This window comes from Falco punctatus (assembly GCF_963210335.1).
Source record: "Falco punctatus genome assembly, chromosome: 2".
Classification (NCBI taxonomy): domain Eukaryota; kingdom Metazoa; phylum Chordata; class Aves; order Falconiformes; family Falconidae; genus Falco; species Falco punctatus.
In genome coordinates this window covers 12,092,025-12,117,125 of record NC_137581.1, presented here as the reverse complement: position 1 = coordinate 12,117,125, position 25,101 = coordinate 12,092,025, and the positions used below count along the sequence as shown (strand labels likewise).

Here is a 25,101-nt window from a genome sequence, read left to right as displayed (position 1 = left end):
GGAAGACAGAGGGTAAGTGAATCGTGACATTGACGCAGTATGCAAGACACTTGATTTTTAGGTTTCTCTTGAGCAGAAGTTGCTAACGTTGCCGAAATACTTGTATTTCCCCCTTTATATCAAGTACTGTCTGTAACAGCTGCAAGGGAAGGCTGCTTCTGTGATCATGATGTCTTCTTTCTGTAATTGGCTTATAAAAATTAGACGCAATAATAGGGAAACTCAGTGAAAGTGTCAGTTTTGAGGAATTCTTTTTTTCCCTTATACATGTGGTAACAGTCATGCTGGGCTTTTCTCAGGCCTTTGCAGGTGCCTGGGGACTTCCTGAGGTAAAGGGACTTAGAAGAGGAGTCTGCCTGCCTGCAGGGTGGGTGGATTCTGGCCCACTCGGGTGGGTATTGACTTTCTGCATTATGGCCCAAGGTCGGAGGAGACGAGTGTACCAGGTTTTGTGAAACGGCCAGATGTGGCGGTAGCAGGAATGCTGAAACTCATTATAGGACTTAGCAATGCCTGTGAACCAGGCTAGAATGTGAGCTCGTGACTGGTGCCTTAAGCCTTAGTGCCAGCTAGCCTCTTATCTGCTCCCTTTCATGATTTTTATTTTATCTTGTTTGGATTGCACATGTTTTCCATTAGGCTTTTTCTAATGATCCTTTTCTTTGCACTATAGTTATCTGTATTTTTCTTTCCTTTTTACCCCCAGCTGTTCTTTTTGAGTTTGTCTGATATTTTTTTTTTATTATTATTGCATATTTAGATTTTTCTTCTTTGGTGCCTCCCCCCATTGTTTACATTTGGTGTTTTATTCATCTTCTTATATTTTTCCTCTTTTAACTCTTACCCTTGGAGGAACCAGTTTTACTTTTGGAGACCAGCCCTTTCTTATTGATTGCCAGCTGCTTTTATTGAAACTCATTTACATTCTCCGCTCTTATTGTGCTAGACAGAGGACTAGTGATTTTGAGTAAAGCTCTTTCCCCAAAGGCTTTACTCAGAAATTGTCTCTGTATTTCACAAGAAGAGTGGAAAATAAAGAGCAGCATCAGCGCAAAAGCTGCTTCTGCCTAAACCAATGTGTTTGTGTCTTTGTCACATGAAGAGTAGAAATGTGGCCTGCCCTGCTGCAGGCACAAATGACTTCTCCAAGCTGAAATGAGCTGGTGCAGTGAAGGGAGTGCAGAATGATGTGGCCTTGTACTTACTTATGTGGGCACCCCTTAGACTCTGGCAGTAACACACCCAATCCATTTTGATTGGAATTGCGTATTGCCTTGGTACTTTTGTTTACAAGCACTTCTGTAGCTGTGGTTTTCTGGTTTTTGGGTGTTTTGTGGCCATAGGCAGCTCTAAAAAAATTTATTAAGAGTAAAGATGTACTACGCTTAAAGAGTTGAAGAGCTGTGGCTTTGTGATGGTAAACTTGGAAAAAAAATTGGAGCAGATGCCGGGGGGGGGGGCTTTAATGCTTGAAGTACTGTCTGCCTTCACATATGCTGTTCGATAAGGGTCTTTAATAAGGCTCCTTGAGCCCTATAATTGCTAAATAAAAAAAACCCCTTGTGTTCAGGCCATGCTGATTTTGGGCTTTGTATCGTGCTAGAGGTATGGATAAAATATGATTTGGATGTACCAAACCTCAGGGTGTATATCCATCTCCTTCTCAGGCTTCTCAGACTGCTTTCTGTTTATAAATTGGTCTCACTGCTTTTTCACAGTTTGGTGTTGTTTGATACCTTGGCTTTGTTTGTATATTTGGAAAGGAGTTCTCTGACCATGGTGCAGTGTTTAGTATCAGGTCTGGAGAGGAGGTGTGTATAAATCTGTTATTGAAACTCACTGCTTTGCCTCAATGCGTTTGTTCCTAGCATAGCTGCTTACTGGTAGTTTGATGTCAATAGTGTCTTACATTTTATATAGCATCATTGCATCGTGAAAGATCTTGTGCTTGACTTTGACACACAACTAGAAGGATGACAAAAACAAAAAAAAAGAAATAGTTTAGGTGAAGCTGCAGAATACGGCTTTTAGCTGTAAAAGTGCACCCTCAAACATAGGTTAGGTACATGGCTGTCATGATACAAATAAGATTCAAGATCCCAGAGCCTTTTATTAGGCCTTTCTGGTGCCAGCATAAAAGGCGGCTCTGAGCCTGCATGCACCCATGCCACAAAAAGGTTCAAGGAATTTACCTGTAGCTGGTGGTTTTTGCAGAGTTAAGTCTGTTAGAAGCCAATACACCTGCTGTGCTGTGTCTTGCCACCACCCCACCACCCCCACCGTCACAGTGCAGCCCACTTTGGATGGGAGAGCATACAGTTAAACTCCAGCATCACTGGGGACAGAAACTAAAGGATAAACATCCGTCCTAAGTGGCTTGAAGGGTTTAGGTGGCGATACAGCATAGCATCAGAAAAACACCAGTTTACTGAATTGATAACTGTTTAAAGGAGTGGTTTGTAGTTGTGCTATTATGATCTATGAACTATGTTTGAAGGCTTGGAGACTTTGGAGTTACTTGTGATGAAGGACTTTAGCATGGAGGAAAGGGTTGTGGGTCAACTTCTTTGCCTAAATGTTTTCTTTTGATACTGTTATTCAGAAGTCTTGATGCTGAATTAAGATGATTTCAGTCTGCAGAGCAAGTCTTAACCAGTTTCCCTCCATTGTTCAAATCTTTCCCATAGTGGTGAGAGAAATACTTAACAGCATAGGAAACGGTGTCTGTACAAGTAGGGTTTGCTCTGAAGTGTGATTGCCTGAACTGTTTCTAAGTCTTTTATGTTTCTAGAAGTTGAAGCGGATTGATTTCTTTCTGTTGGTATATTATTTAGCATGTTAACTCACTGTACAGTGATCTCCAGGAAACAGGCTTCTTTTTTTTTTAAAAAAAATGACATTATAAATTGGGGAAGAGAAAGGGAAATACTTGTATACAATCATTTAATTGTTTATTCCATGTCTTCCAGCTATAGCACTGCCTTCCTGAGTGGGAAAAAGTGAGACCTTTCTGTTCTGTGTCCAAACAGAACAAAATGCAGAAACTAATGGTAGAAGTAGGCATGAGAATCCATTTGCATTTTCAAATCCTTGCCTTTGTTAAATAACGGGGTAGGTTATTACTATTGAGCATGATGATTTTTTTAAAAAGGAAAGTTACTAAATTTAGTGTGTACTTAAGGGGGAGCAAGAGGAGATTCAAACACCCTAAAAAACCTCTAGGAGTAAAACTTTGGAGCAAATTTAGTAAGAAGCAGAAATATTCAAGTTGGTCTGTATGTCTTAACATTGATCTCTTCCTGGACTAATTATGCCCCTTGTAACACAGATGGGGTAGAGCTATAGAATGTCTTGCAGACTGACCTACACTCCTCTGGCCACGCTCTCAATTAAGACAGGAGTTGGATCTTCTCTGTAAGCCTTCTAGCTTTGTTATTGCAGTGCTGGGCTCAATTTAAAATGCAGTACTGAGAGACTGGCCTTTTTTAGCTTAGGCACAGCACCAGTCTAACTAATCATCACAGCTTTGGAACTGGAGCTGGTTTGCATCTTGTCTCTGAACAGAAGTGAGGTAGATTGGGTCTGCTTGTGGTATACACCACCCCATCATGCCCCATGACTAGTTCTGGTAAATCAAAGCTGTTTTTCATGTTCCTTTCCTCATCCTCTGTATGTGTTCCTGAGATGCCAAGCTTCCAGTGGGAGGTTTGTCACAGCTATCCTTTGTGACTTTGAAAAACTTCAGTGGGGCTTTGGGAGGAATGGTGGTGTTATTTGGGGTGGTTTGGGTTTTTTGTGGTGTTGTTGTTATTTGGTTTGGGGTTTTTGGGAGAAGGTACCTGTGCACTTGATGCTTAAACTTTTAATATCTGGATGTGTTTTCTTGATAAAGATTAGTTTTCTAGTGCTTCTCACAATGCTAAAAAGAACCCACTGGCCCCTGAAGCTTTTCTGCTTAATGCACTTCCTTGACCTTTTCAACCACATCGTGCTTTTGCAAGGCTATTAACCTGGATATTTTACATATCCCATGTTGCTGAACTAAATGACGGTTTTGGGGTTTTGAGAGGTACAAGCTTTGATGATAAATGCACATTTTTTCCCTGTGTAACTTCATCTTTATAGTCTGTGCTTGGCACTCCTGAAGGAGAAATTCAGTGCGAAGAGAGAGATCTTCTGACAGTTTCGGCGTTAGAAACCTTAGAAGTTCAGGAGAGGAAGAATTAAAGGAAAAAGCTGCTGTGTGCAGAGCCTGAAGAATTAACATTAGTCCCTTTTTCATACACTGTAAGCAAAGAGGTGACTGGAGGAAGAAATCTTTCCCATGGTACTAGCAGAGAAGCAGAGACAGTTTGAGAGCCAGCTAAGGCCCCACAAGCAGCAGAAGCCTATTACACTGCAGGAACTTTCTGAGCTGTGATCATTGTTCTAAAACACGGTTTAAGAAACAGTCAACAAAACATGTTTTCCAGGGCTTGAAAAGACTTCCAGTTGGTGATTCTTCTTCATCTGTAAGCTTCAAATTATTTGATAATCCCCATATAATGCAATTCAAAAGTATTTTTAAGCTTAACCATATTTTAATCAAAAAGAGGCATCGTGGCAGGATAGTCCACATTTCATGTTTGCTGAACAATGTAAACTATCTGGATAAACGACTGAAAACTTCGTTATATGGTGTTTATTTGCTGGTGTCTTTTGTACCAAATTGTAATTGTTGATTTTTATTTTTGTGTGTGTGAAGTGAATGGGTATTATTTTTTTCTGAATATTTTCATTCTCTGAATGTTTTTATTCGTTGTGTGAAAATAATATGCTGTGTTACTAAAAATACAGAAAATTTAGGTTGTAGGCATATATTGTGATGTCATTGTTTGTTTTCCTTTACAGTAGCTGCTTGAAGATTTGTTAAGCTTGAGAAGGGATATAGTTGCTTTCCAAAATAAGTACTATTCATGAAAGTTTATTTCAAGTTACCTACAGGAGAGTGAACGTGCAAGGAGGGAGTATAAAATGTTTTCTTTGGAACATACCTTTGCTAAGTATATTTTTTAAGGTTGCTAATCTGTTTCCTGCCTAGGAAACCAAGGAAGTCAAAGAGAGAAGGAGATTATGGACAGATGTGTTACTTCATTGTGGCTTTTCTATCACTTCCATCTCCTACGCAGTTACAAGCTCTGCAGGAAAGGGATATGCAACTTCAGTTGAAAACTTTCAGGTTTCCTGTTTCTCTGAGCAAGCTAGTTTCTGGCTGAGCCAGTTAACTTTTACTGCTGGGCCATCTCTCTGTATTTTCCCTTGTCCTGGAAAATTTGTGGTCTCTGCTGTTCTGACCACCCTGGATAATTGGAGAACTCTTCCCTCTAGACTCACAATACCAGCAGTGTAGCAGCATCAGCTATGTGCAAGTCCCTTTGAATTCTCCTGTCAGTTGTATTTCTTGTGAATAAAGTGTTGCTGTTACAGAATTCCAGGGAGCCCTGAATATAAACGTATCAATTATGTGTCAACACAAACAGCATCTGTCGTTGAAATTGGGTATCATTTATTTGGCATCAGCATAGCAAAGATCTGGCTGACAGCCAGAGTAAAATATTTCAGCAGAAACTGCTGCAACAGGAGCCATCTCTGAAGTAATTCTCTGAAATTCAGGTGCTCTAACATCAGCTTCTAATAAATTCTTTACTTTAGGGACCTTAAGCAAAAAGGCTTTCAGCTTCCACATTTTTGTCTGCTTTTATTTCTTTTTAATGTCCTAATTTTTTTTTGTTGTTCCTGCTCTCTGAAGAGATACATACAAGGTTCTGGGATGTATATATCCTGTGATTTAATATCCTTTTTCGGTTTTATATTTCATATTACAACACTTGTTTATGTAAAAATTCCAAATGAATGCAATCAGTGATGGATTCTTTGGGGAAACTTTGCTTAACTGTGAAAGAGGCAAGGTTTTCAAAATAGCAGAATAAGAAATTATATCCCATTTCTCATAAAATATATGTAGGTTTTTGGTTCATTTTTTGATATGTTTAATTTTTTTCCCTTCTGATTAACTTAGTCTCTCTAATCTTCCTCACTTAGGCCTTATCTAAGTAAGTTTCACATTTCCAGAGTAATTTCAGAAAGTTAGGAGACCTTGAGTCCATATGACACTCCATTTGTCACGGGCATAATTGCCACGGTTCAGTAAATATTTTAGAGTACATGTGGGCAATCGGAAGCTCAGATCACTTTGCTTTTATGAGTGATCCTTATCATACTTGAAGGAGATAAAGAAGCAACTCTTCTGTTTAATGGTATAGCTTGTCATAGTCAGCTGGTTGATTCCAATACCTTTTTAAAAATTAAAATGGGAAGATCAGAGTTGAAAAGCAGAAAGAGCTGGGGTCATGTAACATATCCAAGTGTTTACCATGTCTGTTCACTGACTAGACTCTGAACAGTCCCCATCATTTCATCAAATTAAAGTTTTTCACTTGTGCGGTAAAGAAACTCCTTTCTAGGAGAGTGTTAAGAATAATACAGAGGTAAAAGTAGTTGGGAGAAGATATGCATTGGATTTTCAGTGCTGGGAGAAAAGCTTGTAGAATAAGATGAATTGTGGGGTTTTTAAGGGGTTTGGTTTTTTTTGGTGTTTTCTGTTTTGTTGTTGTTGTTTTTTGTTTTGTGTTGTTTTCCCCTGAGGTTTGAAGTCCTGTGAAGTTCAGTTTCTCAGAGGGGAGAGAACAGTGAAAGGGAGGGAAGTCTGTCATGTTGTTTGCATTTTAAATGGGTTGCTTTCTGTTTGGGTAGAAAAGAAATAGTAAATTTGGATTAACCCTTGACTTCATACTCTCAAATCACAAATTTAGAGTTAAGTAATGAAACCTCTTTAGGAAAACAAATGCTACCTTTACCAAGCTCAGTTTAGTCAAGAGGTCAGCTTTGTTGCTGCTCTGGCATAGCTTGAATTTAATGATTAACCTCATAGTGACTGTTCGTGTAACTTCTGGCTTTCTGTCTGGTATTTTATATAAGCATAAGCCAAGACGGTAACAGAATACTGTAGTAGAGTGTATGTGCTATTTGGGGAAAAATCTCTTTCCAAATCCTACATGCAGTATGCATCAGCCCCAGTGAAACCAAGAGAAGCCCATTAAGGAATCCGATTAACTGTCTGCTCTCTAGATGAGTTAAAATCTCTGTCCAGTGTGGTAATCAGTGATGTCTAACTGGTAGCTTATCTGGTAATAGTGCTGTCGCCTTTTATACAGGTGCCTTCTCTTGCAGTTCTGCCAGGCATGTGTATTCATTTCAGCCACGTATACCATTGAGCGTTGAAGTGATAGCCTGTAATAAATTTTAAAATCCTCTTCAGTGCTGAACCTGGCACTGTCTTGTTCTGTTGTGTCGCCCTTCCATTCAGCAGATTTCCTTGTGAGATCTTGAAGTGTCATGTAAGCAGTAGGTACAAGAGGAGGGAGAGTACGCTTTGTGTGAAAGCAGCACTGAAAAGTGCAGCATTAGGTTCAAAGCGAAGTATTGTCAGGTGCTAGTCAGTGTGCCTGCTCCAGCAGTAATCATCTCTGTAATTTTCTGCAGGTTAAAAAAAAATAAATTATATAATTTTGGGAAGTAAATATGAAAAAGCTTTCAAAAGTAGCTTTAGCTAATGTAATAGCCTGTAAAGTCTGAATTTTTCTTGTTAAAATGGGGAATGTGAGGAAAAGCAATTCTAATGCCAGCAGGTTTTGATGTATTTGTCTCCCTAAAATAAGGATCTGCTATCCGTTCCATATCCATAGATGTTCATGTCCATGGAGAGGCCTGGATGAAATCTGTAGAGCACTGTAGCAGCAACTGAGGCAAGTTGCCAGGTGAGAACTGAACTTCTCAGCAGCTCTTGCCACATGTACGTAGTCCTGTATCTTTTGAAGGGGTCTTCTGTTGATGGTTGTTGCTTCCCTTCAGTGTGTGTTCATCTTCCATCTTTCCTTTCACTTGAAGGAGGTGAATTTTGACCGCAGCTGTCCTAATGGTTGGGGTTTTTTAATGCTGTACACTTACTGCTCTTGGGTTCCATCATGTTACTGTGATCTTAATTAGTACTTTCTACCTTTTTTTGTATTTTATTCTAAACTTACTATTCTGAAATATATTAATAGTGTGTCAATAGAGGTTTATGAACAACTTTGACCTGTTGCTAGCACCCCTAGTTGATTGATACTTTACTGTGCCCTCAAGAAAAGTAAGATGGTACATGTGGTACAGTACGGTAGATAAAAGGCTGTGCTTCTCCCTTCCCCTCTTCAAAAATCTCCTTTGTGATTTTAGTTCTAGTTTCAAGGCTCAGTTAATTCCTGGGAAAAAAAAATCTCACTTCTCTGTTGGACAGAGGGGTAAGCAATGGTTGATGGCCTGTATCATAGGAGAAGTAAGTAGATCTAGATATCTTCTGATATCTCTAGCCCTTTGTAGGAAAAAGATGGTTCTCGGAGTCCTGTGGAGGTCGTGTATCCTGTCCTTGTCTCCAAATGCACCGAATGTGCTTGTTGATTCTCTTGATTTTTGGAGAGCCCATGGTCTACAGTGCATTACACTTGGCTTGATGCAGAATATTTAGGTTCTGGGCATGTTAGCAAGAAGCTCTGTTAAACCACTGCCTGGTTTTCTGTACAGATACATGGTTTATTTGCCTCTCTGTTGAACTTCCATCCCTTTTCTTAGTCATCCCTCTTCCTCCCAGTTCAAATTATTGCCAGTTTTTGAGAAAAATAACATTTTCCTTTTCCTTTACATTTGCATCAGAAATTCAAAGGACGGAATGCCCCTTCACCACTCCTAGGAGTGAAGTGCTATTTTATAGTACCTTCAGATTAAATATTTGGGTTGCTGAATCTACTTCTGGCACCAGAGCTCTTGTATTGAGGAAAAGCCCGTTTGGAGCAGTGTTTGCAAACCCGTTTCAGTACATCTTGCTATTACCAAGTTGTTACTGCAACCTTGTATAAGTCAGTCTCCATCCACTTAACTCCAGGACAACTTTGATGATTAATATTTATATAAAAGCTTTCATGTTTCCACAGTGAAACTGTCTCACTCTCAAAAGGAAAGGTGGCTTTTTCCCTGTTGACTCAGTGCAAAAAATCTTGCAAGGGCTTTCAGCAGCACTGCATCTGAGACAGGCATCAGCAGAAAAACTAGGGTCATCTGTAATCTGGTATTTCATTTTGTGAAATTGCCTACTCTGAGAGAAATAAAACATTTACATGTATATTAACCAGTGTTTGCCAGCTCTTGGAATAAAGCCAGTTCTCCCAGGGCCAAACAAATGCTCTGAGTGAATGAGTAATAATCTGCTATTGTCACTCCTAATTTATGGATGGGTAGATAGAGCAATGTTTGCCATTTTTAAGTTGTCCTGTTGGCTTGAAAGACTAAAAATCATGATTAGCTATTGGCTTGGAGTATGTATAGCATGTCTGTTTATAGCTGATTTACTCAATATAGTAAGTTGCTACCGCAGAAGTTCAAGACCTCCCCACATGATAAAAAGTAATTGTGGAAGAGGATGAGAACACATGAAGGTTGCAGATGTTTTGGGGCAATAATTTGGAAGCTGCAGCCAGAGGCTGAAAAAGGTATATGGCACTTTCTCTTTCTTAAATGACATGTAAGGTCCCTGTGCCTCATTTATTTTTTGAGGAAGTCAGTCATCAACTCTCTCATGCTAGTACAAAGTTAAAAATGTATGGATTCTGGAGATAATGGCTGTATGGAACTTTTGTTGTTGATAAGTAAGAGGAGGGCATAATACTGAGTAACTTACAGTGATGTTTTTCTGTGTTGCTGAGCCTTTTCATTTGTTTAATTTTTCAACAAACGCAGTTAAAAACAGTTTTGAAAACTTCTATGCAGTTATGAGCATGCTTTTCTTGTGAAGTTAATAACAGTCTTGGCAAGACTGGGATGAATAAAAACAGCAGCAAGACTTTCTTCTCTTGGGAAAGATGTGTGCTTTTAATGGGAGCACTTAAAATCCTACCCCTATAAAGCCCATGTTAAATACTGCAGAGAGGCAAATAGCACAGCATTGCTCTGGAGTAGGAGTCTGAGACATCAAGAATCAGTCTTGAGATGAAATTGTCCTCAGAATGTCCTGTGGAGTCTTTATGAGATCTCCTGGCCGGTTGTGGAGGAGTGTGCTATACCACACCTAAATACACAGGTAGGAGATGGATGAGAAGTACGAACCTCACTTGTCAGGCACTAAGAGTAAATAAACACAGTGCAGAGGTGAGACCGATCATTGATGCCTGTCCTCTCGGATGGATTGACTCTTCCATCAACTTCTTTCAGTCTCGGTCTTTATTTCACTTCCATGCAGCTTTTCTTCTGTGCAATGTTTTCTCTTTCCTTTTGTTTAACTTTTCTTACTCACTAAGGGGGCTTTCCTACTCTTTCCATCTGAGCTTCATTATCTCACTCACCTACTTGTGCTGCATCACAATTATATTTTTTTTTCTTTTCCCCCGCTGCATTAAAATTCCTGTTTGTGATCTTGGTAAATGAAATAACAGCAAGAGCGGTTGGCGTTGATGTAGATACCAGGATGTCCACAGCCCAGGATGCAGCCATTAATATTCTGTCTGTAAGCTGTGGAAGACAGACTCTGAAGAGATGCCTAAGGACATGGTTCGTCAGCCCCTCTGAAAGGTCAGACACAGGACTTAACTTCCGTACAGTGCAGCCTTAGCTGTCACCTGGTGTTCACAGGCACTTTGATAAGATTAAAAACTAATATATCTCTGTTTTGAGAGAAGGTCAAATAATACGTGATCCAAACTCCGTGTCTACTGGATCACGGGCAGGCACCTTTAAACAGCCATTCCTTGCACACCCACGGTTCCCAAACTGTCTGTGGGCCCCAGCACTGACTTGACTTCCACTGTTACAGGTTCAGGGTACAATTTGAAGTGGTTTGATTGTTCAGTGCCTGCTGTTGCACTGACAAGAAGGATCTACTAAATACACAAGAAGACATAACTATCAAATGTGGCTGATGTGAACAATGAAGGAAGAGCCGGTCAGCAGCATCTTAATAAAAATGGGCGGTGGGGGGAGAACCAACTACCACAAAACCAAAAGCCCCCCCTGCCCCAAAGACAAAAAAACCCACAAAGACAAAAAAAACCCAAACACAACTAACCCGCCCACTCCCTTGGAGCAATGTTTCTCGAAATTTCTCTAAAATATGAAACTATTAAGATTAATCTGAATTAATCTATACAAAGTAAGAAAGATACCTGCTTAGATCTCAGCAGCAGCAGGTGCTTGCAGTATTATAAATAGAAAGCAATACAAATTGAGGTGCTTATTAAATTTGCCTTTATGATGCTTTGAAGAATTGCAGTGGAGCAGACAAGAAAAATTACCAGAGGCTCTGGAATAGAAGGGTGACTTAAATAGCTGTGCTAAGGAAACGGAACATAAACTAGAATAAGTGATAGACTAGTTCAAAAAAAGGTTATCCAACAGTGATTTGTCTCTAGCATGAATAGGTAGGTTGGGAGCTTTGGAGGGATGTGATTGAACAGGTGAGGGCTTAATTTCTTAGGTCAGTTTTACTATAGTATTGAATTTTAACGTCTTTTCCAGGAGATTGCACTGTAATCCTTTCTAGCACTTAACTTTTCTCAAGTTTTTCCTTGTTTCCCTTTCCCCCTTCCCATAGCTGACAAAAACTAATTCTGCAGGAAACGTTCATGTTTAGGAAATGGACTTGTTCAGAATTTTTGCTGCCTTTTTGAGTAAGGCACTGGTGAGGATCCCGTATGTCATTCAGCATTTTCTAAAATTCTTGAAACACTCCTCACAGCGTTTCAAGGCCTCCACAGAGAGGTGGCTGATCAGACTAGCTAACAAGTTGTCGAGTAAACCAGATCGGGGCAGCAGGCTCAACTGGCAGAGAGACTATGAATCAAAATCTGCAATGTTTTCTCTTTAATGAGATACTCAAATTGATTTAATTTGGCAGGGAGCATACCAAGAAATGATAGCACGGGAAAACTGGTGCTTTGAGGAGCAGTGAGGTGCCCTGCATTAGATCCGAGATCCTACTTCCTGATGTAGTGAAGCACAAACGTGCTGCTTGGTGGAGAGGAGGTCTGTGGTGGCACAGTGTCACTGCTGCACTCTTCTTATCTCAATTACTGTCTTGGAAAATGCAGGGAATACAAACAATGAAGGCGTCTAGGTTAGAAATGGTGATAATGCACGTGCATGTGCAGAACAAGTGGAGTCATCACAGTGAAGGGGAAAGGGAACGTGTGTAGGCAACAGGACTCCTGGCATCCATGCCCAGATCTCCTTGGCACTGCACACATGGGCTTACATGAGCTGATGTTGCTTGTATGCCATACCAAGCATTTAATACTAGTTTACCAGTGGTTAGGAATTTGGTTGCATCCATATACTTAGGACTTGCACAAAAAAGATGACTTGGGCAGTGCACGAGCATGACTACCCTTGCAAAAGTTTGGGTCTGTTCAGCAGGGAATGAAGCTGGTATCTTGTGCTAATCTTACTGGGGTTAATGCATGGTTGTAGATCATTGGTGACCCTCTGAGAGCGCTGTGGATATAGCAGATGGCTTTAAAAACAACCCGAGTGGAAGAGGAGGCTGTACAGGAATAAACGAGAAGGGAGAATATAAACACTGCTACAGAGCGGGATGTAATGTTTTGGTCTTGGTAAATGCTTTAAAAGGTCACTTGTACTTTACGGTGGTTGAGCTATGGTACCAGTTAATAGCTGTTTGCCGAACATTGTAGAGGAACTTTTAAGAAATCCTTCTTTAACTGCCAGGGCTTGCTTATAGCAGACTTAATTACACACATGGCTCCGTAGCATTTGTTTTGCTTCTGAGTTTTTGAGCTGGTGGAAAGTCCTGATGGTTGGACTGTAAATAGGAGCGCATGAATAGGTGGTGCAAGAACCAGTGTTGCAGAACTGATTAGGCAAAACAGGCCTGTGTTTAGAGGGTGGCTTTGCTGGGAAACTCAGACTGTGCAAAACTTTTCTTTCTTTCTGACTCTGTAATTTTATTAAGTCTTAATTAAACTTTCTGCATTTAAATTAGTTTATATTAATGTGACACTGTCTTATTATGTGTATATTGACAGACACTAACAGGGATTTGATCAGCCTAATCCAGCTGTATGTAATTATGTGCCTTCTCCTTACATAATTGCAAACAGAGTCTATCAATCATGGCAGGAAAGCCTGCTGCTTTATTATATTGTGGGATTGTTTAGTGAAATGTAATAAGACTTCAGGTTTAAGCTGGGGAGTAAACAGAATGAGATTTTAATGAGAGCAGTGATAGGAAGAAGAAATTCCCCACCCATCCTGTGTTGCAAGTCTCAGTTCTTATCTTCCCTTCCCCCCAAAAAAAAGGTGTCCGGATTGCATTGTTAACATGTTGATGTTGTGAACGTTTCTGTAATTTGAAAGGAATTTGGGAAGGGTGCAGATTTCTGGCTGCCTGAGAAAGAGATCTAGCCTAAACCTGTGGTGCTGTTCTGATCTAAAGTGGAGGGTTTTATTTCACTTATTGATAACTTGATTACCCAGATCAAATGAGAGCGTGTAGAAGGCAACAGTCGTGGGAATGAAACCTGTCAAACAGCAGCACTGCGTAAGCTCTGAAATACCTGCCCTGCTTGGAAATCAAGTAAGGGAGTAACACAGGCACCCACTTCAACGATTCTATTTGGGTTGATTTCTGCGTGATTTAGTTGCTCTCCGGTGTCATGCTGTCCTCCCCTGGCACGTGTACAGGCAGGGAGAGGCAGGCATGGTGCCAGCAGTCTTTCCTCAGCCTCCTACTGGAAAACTATGTGTGCCAAGAAAAGCTTGAAAAAACAGAACTTCAGACAAGTCCTGAAGGGGGTGAGTTTGCAATCTGAACCCCTCGTTCAGCATGCTCTGGCATTATATCCAGCTTGCTTTAAATCTGTGAATACCTCCAAGTTACTTGATAAAATAAAATGTAAGTGCCACTGTCGGTGCAGTGCATTCAGTTTTCCCCTGCAGGGCTGTCTTGGGAGTTTCTGGAGTCCAGGTACGGATCCATCTTGCTTTTGCCTATGGCAGCTATTTCTGTATCAAGCTGGAAGAGGGAGATTTCCCTTGCCCTCTGAAGAAAGACTGTTTCACAAATAGTTTGAGTCCAGCATATAAAGATTGTCTTGCAGTCAGAAGCTACACATGTTGTTTCTAATGTTGCCTTGGTGCTTGGGAGCTGTTCTTTCAGCTTTTCTCTTCTGCCGGTCCCCCTCTCCACTGCGCACACACGTATGCATGCACCCCTGCTGCCGTAGGCTTATCCCTTGCCTTTGTGGTTGGTTTTTGTTTTTTGGGTTTTTTTTTGGTTTTTTTTTTTTTAGGTTTTAGATTTAGCAATCTGTTCTTGCTGTCGGCATGGATTTTTAGTTTGCCAAGCTTTAGCCTGGACTGAATTTTCAGTGCCAAAGTTTTAATGACAGTAGAATTATAATGAAAAACAGTGACAGTCTCTCAACTCTCCTGTTTGCATTACAAAACTGTAACATCAGGCCTCGGACTTGCTGGCGTTCTGCCTGGCGTGTATCTTGGGGATGTGTCTCAAACACATTTATAGTGATGCTGTCTCATGGAGTGACTGTATTGGGAACCCCGTAGTTTGAACGGGAGAAGTAACAACCAGCACCCATGCTGGATCATAGGAAAAGTGTGTTTCCCATCTAGGCCATCATCTGCCCAGAGGGTGAGTGCTGCTACCCTCTGGTGACAGTTCAGCTTGTGGTGCGGGTTAGCAGCAACTGTCCTGGTCTTGATGGGCTTGTAACCCTGTTGCAGCTGGACTGGAAAACAGAAATGTTATTTTCATGCCAGATTCCTATTGCTGCATCTTCTTGTGGATGCAAAATGTTTGGAATTGGTCTGGGAAAGCAGCACATAAATTTTGAGGAGCTCTGACACCAGCGACTCCTTTATTTTTCTTTATGTATTTAGTGTTGATATTTAGAAACTGACTGAATTTCTGTAAATACACTGCAAAGAGAAATGTTTTGTATCCAAAGGAGTCTTGTCAGGAACAGCCGAGAAAATGACTTCTAAAGAAAACAGCTGAGCAAACATGTAAGATCAAGTCATGTGCTAGGTGTTGTGGTTTACTGCATTTATGCACAAGATCATCTGTTGCTATATAGATGGAGAATGGCAAGCTCTTCTTTTACAGCCTCCCCTAGGAATTGAATTCATGCAATAACAGAAATTACGTGTTTGTTTTTTATGTGTTTTCAGTAAACAATAGTTGTATTTCTTCATTGGACTGCCTGTTACAAAAGTTGGCTTGATGCTGGTTCTTTTATCTACAAAGAAAAATACAGTTTATCCACCTGTTCATGGACCAAGAAGACTTGCCTTTTTATTTATTTTGTTCTGTTTCTTTGCTGCATTCAGGGCAGATAGGACTGCACTGCAATGCTGTATGCGCCAAAAATACCGTCACCTCATCTCTGTTTAACAGTGCCTTCCCAGATGCAGAGATCCGTGGCTTTTTGTTTCTAATACAGATTACTCGCTATATCCAAGCCCTCAGAATTGTGAAAATCGTATTGAAATAGCTTTCTGCTTTGGCGGCCTTGTTCTGTCTGACTTTCTGGCAGCATTCAGTGCTGGCTTTCATTTTCCAAATGCTGAGAGTAGTTTGGAGACTCTCAAAGCTACATTTACAGTAAATGTGATGTTGCAGTCATGATGGGTCAATTCAGATTTAGGTCTGTAATTTGGAAAAAAAGCCACCACCCCTCACTAAAAAATAATGTAAAACTGACTTCAAGCAGAATCTTAATAGTTCCATATTGTTATGTGTGTAATAAAAGCTTTTACCCTTGAAAACAGGTTTGGTTTGATTTGCTAATTATAATTCCTTGCTACAGTCAAATAGACTGAGGTAAATTTTTATGATATTAAGAATTGGCCTCATGCTGTAACATGAAAATCCATTTTTCACAGAACAAAAAAAAATTCTCTTAATGCTTTTCTTCATTTTTAGCACACTGAAATCGTGACAGGTAGTATCACTGAATCAGAAGATCTCAGATTTGGCATTTCAGGCATTATCTTCAGCTGTGCATCGATTCTGCTGTGTAACTTCTGTTTAAAAGTAACGAGTTGGGTGACCCAGAGCATTTGACAGTTCAGAAGCTGTTTGTGTGGCTGTTCTGCACAGTCCTTGCTGCCTTTGCTTGGTCTTGTTCCCTTAGGGGGATGGCTTGTACAAATGAAAAGTTTTTTTTAAGCAGATGACAATCATTTCTCTGTTGCATAGAGTTGTGTTTCAGTACCAAAAAGGAACTGTCCTGCAACTGGAATATTTGCTTCATCATGGGGCTGATTTTATGTTGCTGAAAGTGGGTTGGCTGGGGAAGATGCAACTGGGATTAAATTGTTTTGTTAATCCTCTGGGCAGGCTTGCTCTTTAGGGTTCGGCTTTCTTAGTCAAATTGGCAAATCTCTGCTCTATCCATGTATGTCACCCACACAAGTGAACATTTTGCTCCTTTAGAGCCTGTCAAATAATGAAGATTATTTTTTTAAAACTCTCATTTTACATTTAGCGTTTAAAAAGGAGTATAATAATTTTACTTGAATGTGATGGAAATAGTGTTGGACAAGCAGCTGCATAAAAACAGTTACAATCAAGTTTTTTTTTGTTTTAAATCTTTTTTTAAAAGTTCCCTCCTTGGAGCTGGGTTTGCAAGGCATTAGGTGTGTGATGTCAGATGCAAACACAGGAGCAGGGTTAGCTTCTGTCTCAGTGTGGGAGTTGGGTGTGAACCGGTCAAAGTGCTCTTGCAAAGCCTACCCAGGTGGCAGCCACCCGAAGGGATGAAGGTGTTCTTCAGAGTTGTTATTTTTCTCTCTTACGCTTGCCAAAACTGAAACACAAGGCAAAAAAACAAGGGACAGTGCTGGACCTGCATGGATGGAAAGTCTGCATCTGGAATGGAGGTCTCTGGAGACCCCATCTAGAGCTTGGTGCACAAATATTCCTGTTTGTAAATCTCTCCCAAGCTCCTGCTGAAATGGTTTTTTAAATTCCCATTTAGCTGCATTTCTAAGCTGGCAAAATCATCTTCGAAATTTTGTGACCTTGCTGATGCCACTGTAGCAATGGACATACCTTAGAGCTGCAGGAAAGAAAATTCCCCATCCAAAATGTGGTATTTCACCTTGAGGTATCAGTTACGGAGTAACGATAAAACAACATAAATCTGTGTTCTGTGGGGTCGGCTGAAACAAGTCTTGGCCTTTATTAAATAGTGCCCAGGGTTTTGTGCAACAGCATTACATGCAGTTCAATCATATATTAAAAAATCCCAAATCATTTGCATGGTTTCAAAGGTAGGAAATAATGTGTATCTGTTGCGTAGGCCTCACTTTAATTAAGGGTAGAAGTAAGAATGATATTACTTCAGCCAGCTTGTCAGTCCTGGTCTCCCCATGCTGGCTGGGGCAGCACGTCAGGTTTCCTTCTGCATCGTCAGGAGCTGCCATTTCCTTGTGGTGGTCACTGGTTCAGCAGCAGTGAAGATGAAGTTGCAAAGGTAAGGGAGGATTAAAGCCTCATGTGTGGGAGAGCCTGCACAGCTGCTCCTGGCTGCCCAGAGCCGCTGTGTCCATCCTGCTGGGACCATGCAAGCACGGTGCTCTGTGCCGTGGCCTGGGGTTTTGGCAGCACTGCAGGGAATGATCCTGGTTCGCCGGTGGGAAGGCCGGGGAGTGCTCCTGTTTTAACAACCACGCAGTGCTGAGCAGAGGTTCCCTACTCGCCAGGCTTCCTCTTGCCCCTGGGTCCTCACCACCTCCTCATTTCATCTCAGATTTGACTCTTCTTCAGCCTCCGTACAGCAGCTCTGCATGCAGTACCCTAAAATAATCAGCCCAGTAGCAAAACCTAATGGGGTTTAGTTTCTCTTGACTCTGCTGATGTGTCCTGATGATTGGGAACCACTGGTTTGGGGGCTCAAGTAATCTGAAAGGTATTGTCGGCATAGGTGTCGTGTCCTTTTCCTACTGCTGGTAGGCAATTTGAATACAGTATGTCCTGACTGCTGGTTTGTTGTTTGGTTTTGTTTTTAATGTCTCAGTAACATTATCCGTGGCCCTAGGTGAAAATTTAAATGATACAAATTAATTCTTGTCAGATTGTTTGTTTGAATTTCAAGATGTTTTGCTGTTGCAGAAATGTTACAGTGTCAGTAGCCAAGATCATGAAGGCAGGTTGATCTAAATTGGCTCGCAAACAAACACTTGTAATTTTGGGTTCGGAGAAAAATTACTCAGTTTAACCTGGCTAATACATTCATGCTGTAAGGTTGGTGATAATAAGTTCTTTAGACATCTAGACGTGCAGTTACACTAAGTGCCGATAAACCAAATCTTTTGTGCATGTGTTGCATGGAGAAGGAGACGCAGAATTGCAATACTCGGAAAGTGCTGGGGTAGCCGGAGTCAGGGCTGCTGTTCCTGGCTCCCAGGAATAGCCATGTGTGGTGTGAGGAGCTTTTAATTGCAGATTACTAATGGTCAGGATTAATTTTACAAAAAAGAGGAGACGCAGGACTGCCACAAAGTCAGGCTGGAAGACTGTTGATATGTTTTGAAGGATACCAGTCCCCACAAGTTCCTTCTGGTACAAAATGATCCCTGCTTAACCGTAGCTGACTTGCTTTAAGATGCTGGCAAATGCTTCAGCATTGGTATGAGTGACTTCATCAAGTCTGCTGATTTATGCTTTGGGTTTTGAGGTTAGCTCTGCAAAAACAGTTCAGAGAAACTTAACTGAGAAGGTAGAATGAAGAGCACTTTATATATAAAAAGCAATTTGGATGGTGGGCAAGGAGGAATGTAATTGCTGTAGACGTCAAGCCAGGGTACTAAGTTTGTGAACTTTTATTATGCTGAAGAATGAAGTTTTTAGATTTGTCTTCAGTAGCTTGAACTTTTCAAGCAGAACAAAACATTTAAACCTTAGCTTTTTTCAGTGTCAGAGTGAAGAGGTGAGCTCTGTGAAATGGGTGTTTTAAACAAATATGCCAAGTCAACCCTCATTTTCTTGACTTGGCAACTGAGATGGTTTCTTTCTAGCCAGCAGATTCCCACTTCTGGGGGATACTTTGCTGTAATGAACTTAAAAATAATCTCATCACCCCATGCTAGTTTGTCCTTCTGATAACGACTTGCCTTGAGATGTTTTAAATGGGCAGTGCTAACTGGAGTGTTAATTACACCCATCCTAATGCTATGTTATTTCCTTCCCCTCTTTGAGTTCAGCCTTCCCAGCGCATGAGCAGGGTGAGCCGGCTGAAGGACGTAGCTCCGTAACGTGAGACAATTTGTTTTCGCGGGCCGTGCACCCCTTGGGGAACGAGACCCTGACGTTGTGATGCCGGCCCTGCACTGACTTGCTGTACTTCATATGTCTGTTTAGTCCTTTCCATAATTGTCAGTAGTCACCTGCCTGCAGTGAAGCCTGTGGGTGGCTGGTAAGAGGTTTGGTGGTGGAAAGGGATAGCTGTGGCGCTCCTATCTGCTCGCACACCATGGGCTGTAGAATTTCATCTTGTGCAACTGAGCACTGTTTTTTGAAGTGCTGTTTCATACCAGCATGAACACAGCAGCATGCACAACATCCCAGACCTTTCCTGGGGGCGAGTGTTGTCTCTTGCAGCAACTGTCTAATACTGGCAGTCGTGTCTGGGCCCCTAGCGGCAGCAGGAGCCTGGCAGCTACTTGCTGCCTCTGTTTTATGGTTCGGTTAAGATGAACCCTAAGGCTCATCTTTCTGAAAACTGTGGGCCAGTTTCTGTGCAAGTCCATCTCTGCCAGTAGCAAAGCTGAGTAACCCAATCTACTGGACACATATTTCGAGATTGATGCCAGATTCCCAAACTGGGGAGCATCAGCTTGCAATTCAAGTGGCGCTGACATTTGCAGGAAGGCTTTCTGTTCTAAGCCGTCAGATGTTAGCTAGTGTATGTAATTAACTTGGTATAATTTTGCTTCAGAATGAAATATTCATTCAAAAGAGACTTAAAAACCCATCCTGATGTTTTTAATGTCTGTGTAGCAAGTGATGCTGTGTAGAGCAAGGCATACATTTATTGTAAGAGAGATTGGTTTCATGGCAACTCCTGTTTGTTACTATGGTACACAGAAAGTCCCAAAAGCTTTTACTGCCCATCACTTCTTGGGTCTTGTGAGTTATCTGGATACAAAACCTACTGACGCACATTAACAGTGGAGACAGAAAATAATACGAAAATACTAGGGCCTGAAATGCCTTGGTTTCATATTATCCCAAACAGCAAATGTAAAACTTTATTTTGTGTAGTTATTTTTCCAGAGTATGGTAATAAAGCTTGTAACCAGAGCAGGAAGAGATTTCTTTTACCCCTGAGGAAATTCAAGAGTTAGAGAAGTGAGAAACAACAAAACCAAGCCAGAAACCCGTAGTTTGCGGAAAGTGGAATACCAAAGTCTCTGTCCTGAATCAATAAGAGAGTTGAGGATTTGCTGAGGAGGAGTTGGGAAGTTTAGAAGTGAAGCAGCCCCTTTGGATTAAAAGGCTGGAACAGTGTGCTGGGTGTAGTTGCTCCATCCATTCCCTGTTTACCTCCCTATAATGAAGTTCACTGACCACTTCTGGTCTCTCTACATCTGATATATACTTTGGTTTTAATGCTGCAGCTTGTAGAAGGAAATGGTTCTTTGTGAGACTTGAACTTCATTGTTTCTTCTTTTGAAAATCATCCCAAGCACCAAAATTTTCCTTTTGTGCTTTGTCAAAACCCAAATGAAGTGTCTGCCTCGGAATGCACGTTGAATTTGCAAAGTTTTTGATCAGAAGAAACAACTGCTTGAAACGTCTGTGTGCAGGGGATGCAGAATTGGTGAATCCAGCTGAACACTGAGATTCTGTCATGCTTGACAGGGTGGGTTGGTTGGTTGTTTGGTTTGGTGGTGTACTTTGTTGTTTTTTTTTATTGTGTGCAGGAAGGACCATGTAAAGACAGAAATACTGACCCATTCATTTGCTGTTGGTTTCTCAGTGCCACATGTTGCTCTTACAGTCTGGTCACTTCCATAATTTCAAGTTAGCAGAGTTATTGCCTATTTTACCCTACTTGATGCAGTATCTCACCAACCTCATTGGCTGGATGAAATTCACAGCAGGCAGGTTGCTGCTGTTGTTGAGAAAGGATGAAAACTCCTTTGTAGTTGCACATAATCTACAGGTGAGGATTCTTGTTCTGTACATGAGCATTTTAGTTTGGTTTTGCTTCTGTGGTCAGGCTGACAAATAAGGTTGAGTGCTAACACCAAGAGAAAGCATCCCACTTTCAGTGAAAACCTCTTTATTAAAAAAAAAAATAGTAGTTGTGAGACAACTTGTAGCATTGACCAGAGATGATACATCAAGAAGAAAGTGAACTGAGCCAGCTTTGCAGCTTTGCTTGTTGACACGTGCTCCTCACCTACAGCAGCATGCTAAATCATGTTTATATTTTGATATAAAGAAGAGGGAAAGAAAAGAGGGGGTTATGTTAACCCACTAATTTCTACATACATGTATGTTAGAGAGCAATGGAAAAACATCAGTTTATCATTCACTTTTGACACCACTCAGTATTTGACACCAGTAATTGTTACCCTCCAAATTTGTGTTTAGATACATCTGGCCTGTATCTAGCTATTGTGCTGCTGCAGAAATGGGGGACATGACAAGGAGGAGTAGAGCCAGACAGTTGGCACCCTCCCTCCCCTGTCACAGTCAGTGAATTACACAGCTGTAGGCAGCTTAGGGGCAAAAAACCTTAGGGTATGGAAATATTAAGCACCTACTAATTCTCCTTATTTCTCTCCTCAGGCTTTCATATTGTGCAGTGGTTTTGTTAATCTCACTTTCTAGATACTTCTGCTTTTAAAAATTGGTCTGGTAGATGCTGCAGAGCAACTACCTTATTAATGACTGCTTGTCTACACCAGTGATTTGTAAGCGGGCTGGTTATCGCTTGCGTTCTTTTTCTTATAAAAATGATAGCTGTAATAAGAGCGACAGCACTGAGTCGTGTTATGATGTAGACTTTGTTCTATGGCAGCAAAACCAGAAGTGTTAAGCAGCTCTTTCCCCACATTTCTTCCTGTTTGAATATTCTTTATTCTAATGAATAACTGGCGTGGATGATAAAAGCTTAATGCTTTTCCTTACGGCAGGGTGCGTGCTTTGCTTGCCCTTCCTCGTTCTGCAGGTTTGTGGGAGCCACGGACCTTCAGCAGGGAGCCTGCTGCTGTTACAGGGAGGGGCAGCTGGTACTCTTCTGTTGACACAAGAATAATTCATATTATTTTTGTTAAGTCTTTAGCTGTGTTATCTTGTTTGCCTTGGAGGATAAAACGTCTGGTGCTGGGCTTTGCTTCTGGCTTAACAGAGTGCAAGTTCAGTGCTCTTGGACAAACACACACACCATGATGAACTGCTGTAGTTTTTATGGGGAAAGTGTTATTGATGAGCTGAGCGAGCGCACTGTGATTCCGTTCCCTTGAAATTGCTGCACAGGTACTGGTGCCTGTTGGATAAAAGATTTCCCAAGTGGAGCTGCAAATGGTTTTAATAACTGGAATATGTGTAGAACTTGCTCAAAAGAATTGTTTTTTTTCCTTCTCTTGCAGTTTCTTGCACAGCCAACCACCTGAAGGAGAAGGAATTCTTCAACCCCTTGTTTCAAAAGATCTGGGACTATTTTCTGCTGTTCAGCTCCCTTGTTCCCCCATTTTGGCAAACAAAAGATCTTAAGAGGAGAATGAGGCAGCTAAGAGGAAAACCCAAAAAAGAGACCTCCAAAGATAAAAAGGAGAGAAAACAGGCGATGCAAGAGGCTCGGCAACAAATCACCACAGTGGTGCTTCCCACCCTGGCTGTTGTAGTACTGCTGATTGTTGTTTTTGTTTATGTAGCGACTCGTCCAAATACAACTGAATGATGCAGCTTTGCAGACTTCCTAGCTTTGGGGTATTACTGATTTTATCAAGAGCCAAAAGGAACTCTCTGCCACTCTTTCAGTACTTCACAAAGGAACTTGCTGGTATTTTCAGTCTTTCTCTTGGTTAGGGTCCTGCAGATTCTCTTTAGGAATGTAACATAAAACGTATTACTGAATGTGCCAGTACGTTTTATGGTTCAGTTCATGTGCCTTTCAGACTTTTAAAATGGTGTTTTTCTTAAATCTGTTTGAAGCTATATATTGTAAAAGGAAATCTTGTTCTGCTATAAATTTGTAAAAAATCTGCTTTCAGCTTTTATCACTGTTATAATATTGCTCCCATGAGCTCTTCTATGTCTTATTTCAGAACTTCCAAAGAAGTACATTTCTTCTTTGTACTTAATGTCATATGAAGTGCTTTGATTCATAAAGGATATATTTATTTTTTGAATAAAAGAGAGAAGTCTTACTTGGAATCTTCAAATTATTTTGCAAAAAATGTGACTTATTGTGAAAGCCTACGTTGTGTAATATTTTTTTCATTAAACGCTATATAGTTCACTCAAAAAGAACTTCTTGTTGCTGTGAGATGCCAACGTGCAAAGTGAATACTTCAGGATCTGCTGGAAGGAGTCTTACAGAAGTTGGGAAGGGAGATTCTACCAGTTTATGGTGAAATAACAAACTGCATAAACACAGATAGTTGTTTATCTGAATGTTAAATATTTAAATCTCTGTAAGTGGCAATAAAAAGGTGATTTTGGATACAGCCCTTGATTTTTTAATTATTTTTTTTAAGAAAGGAAAAGTGCCATGAGTATAACGTTGGTCTCTAACCTGTTTGCTGAAGTGAGCTGCTGTCCTTGTGACACCCCCCTTTTCCCCCTCACTTAAAGCAAGCTGTGAGCACAGCTCTGCCAGTTTTATTCTAGGAAATCAAGCAATAAATTCTGATCAAAATACTTCAATAATACTGTATTTTTCCACAGGCCTTTCTCATCCAAATATTTTAAGGCACTCAGTAAGTAGTAACCTGCCAGAAGACTTGGGGGGGGGGAGGGGAGAATTTGAGAATTCTTGACTGCTGCTTAAATACAGGCCAGGCAAGGAAGAATGTGGTGGTGCAGTGCAGTGAAGCACAGCAAGAAGTACTTCTGTGCCAAAAGTCAAAGACCCCTTGAATCTTTGCTTCGCGTGCTGTCTTGCGGCACAGGGATGGTCCCAGTGAACTCAATGGGACTGTTCATACACGTGCCATTGAAAGTCTGCTTCCTGCAGGAACCTCCCGTGCACTCCTGTGCAGAATGGTACTGCCAGCCACAGCCGTCTGGCAAAAAGCCAATTTAGGCAAGGAAATGCAATTCCTGCAGCCTTCGCCCTAAGGTGTGTCCTTCCCCGTGGGGCGAGGCTATGGCCAGCTATGAACAAACCCAGTTCAGAACAAGACAGGGACCCAAGGATGCTGAGGTGGCCGCAGCTCATGACGCTTGCTGTGCCACTGCTGTCAGTAGTGCCTAGAATTAAACTGGCCCTGCAGACTAAGATGTTTTTGAAACACAAAATTTGCTAAAAGGAAATTTGGATGAACTGTTCGGCTGTGTTCCTGCCTGCCTGCCCCACCCCCGGCATCATAGTTGGGATATATGCAAATAGACTGCACAGACAAGATGGTCATGGTGGTATGCCCAGAAGAGTGTTTACTCACCGGGTGACCAGCAGGAGGTCGGCGGTGGAGCTCCTGTGCTCCCCGAGCCGTGCACTGAGACCGAAAACTACCTGTGCTTTGGTACTCAGAGCCGCTGCCTTCGACTGGGGAGATCTGAAGTGATGCCTCTATAAAAGCAATCGCTTAGTCTGTCTCATCCCCCAGCTGCTTCTGGTCTCCTAGGCACAAAATCCTTTTTGTCCTGTTTTTATTTTATCCTCAGCCAGGGATGGCTGCCATGGAGCTCTGATGGTTTGCCCCTTTTTGAAGGGTGTTCAGCTTGAATAAAGTTAGTGCCCGAGGAAGTGAACATAAGTGTGT

At 41.2% G+C, this 25,101-nt stretch overlaps 1 protein-coding gene across 2 annotated transcripts in view; it reads left to right on the top strand.

Moving 5' to 3' along the window:
• Positions 1 to 23,844, top strand: part of SMCO4 (single-pass membrane protein with coiled-coil domains 4) — a 28,560-nt gene extending 4,716 nt beyond the window's left edge. For both annotated transcript variants that reach the window (XM_080375637.1, XM_080375638.1), the window contains exon 2: positions 22,765 to 23,844. In XM_080375637.1, the coding sequence (XP_080231763.1) occupies positions 22,896 to 23,075 (180 nt within the window). In that variant the 5' untranslated portion in view covers positions 22,765 to 22,895 and the 3' untranslated portion in view covers positions 23,076 to 23,844. The remainder of the gene's footprint in view (positions 1 to 22,764) is intronic.
• Positions 23,845 to 25,101: the final 1,257 nt, after the last annotated feature.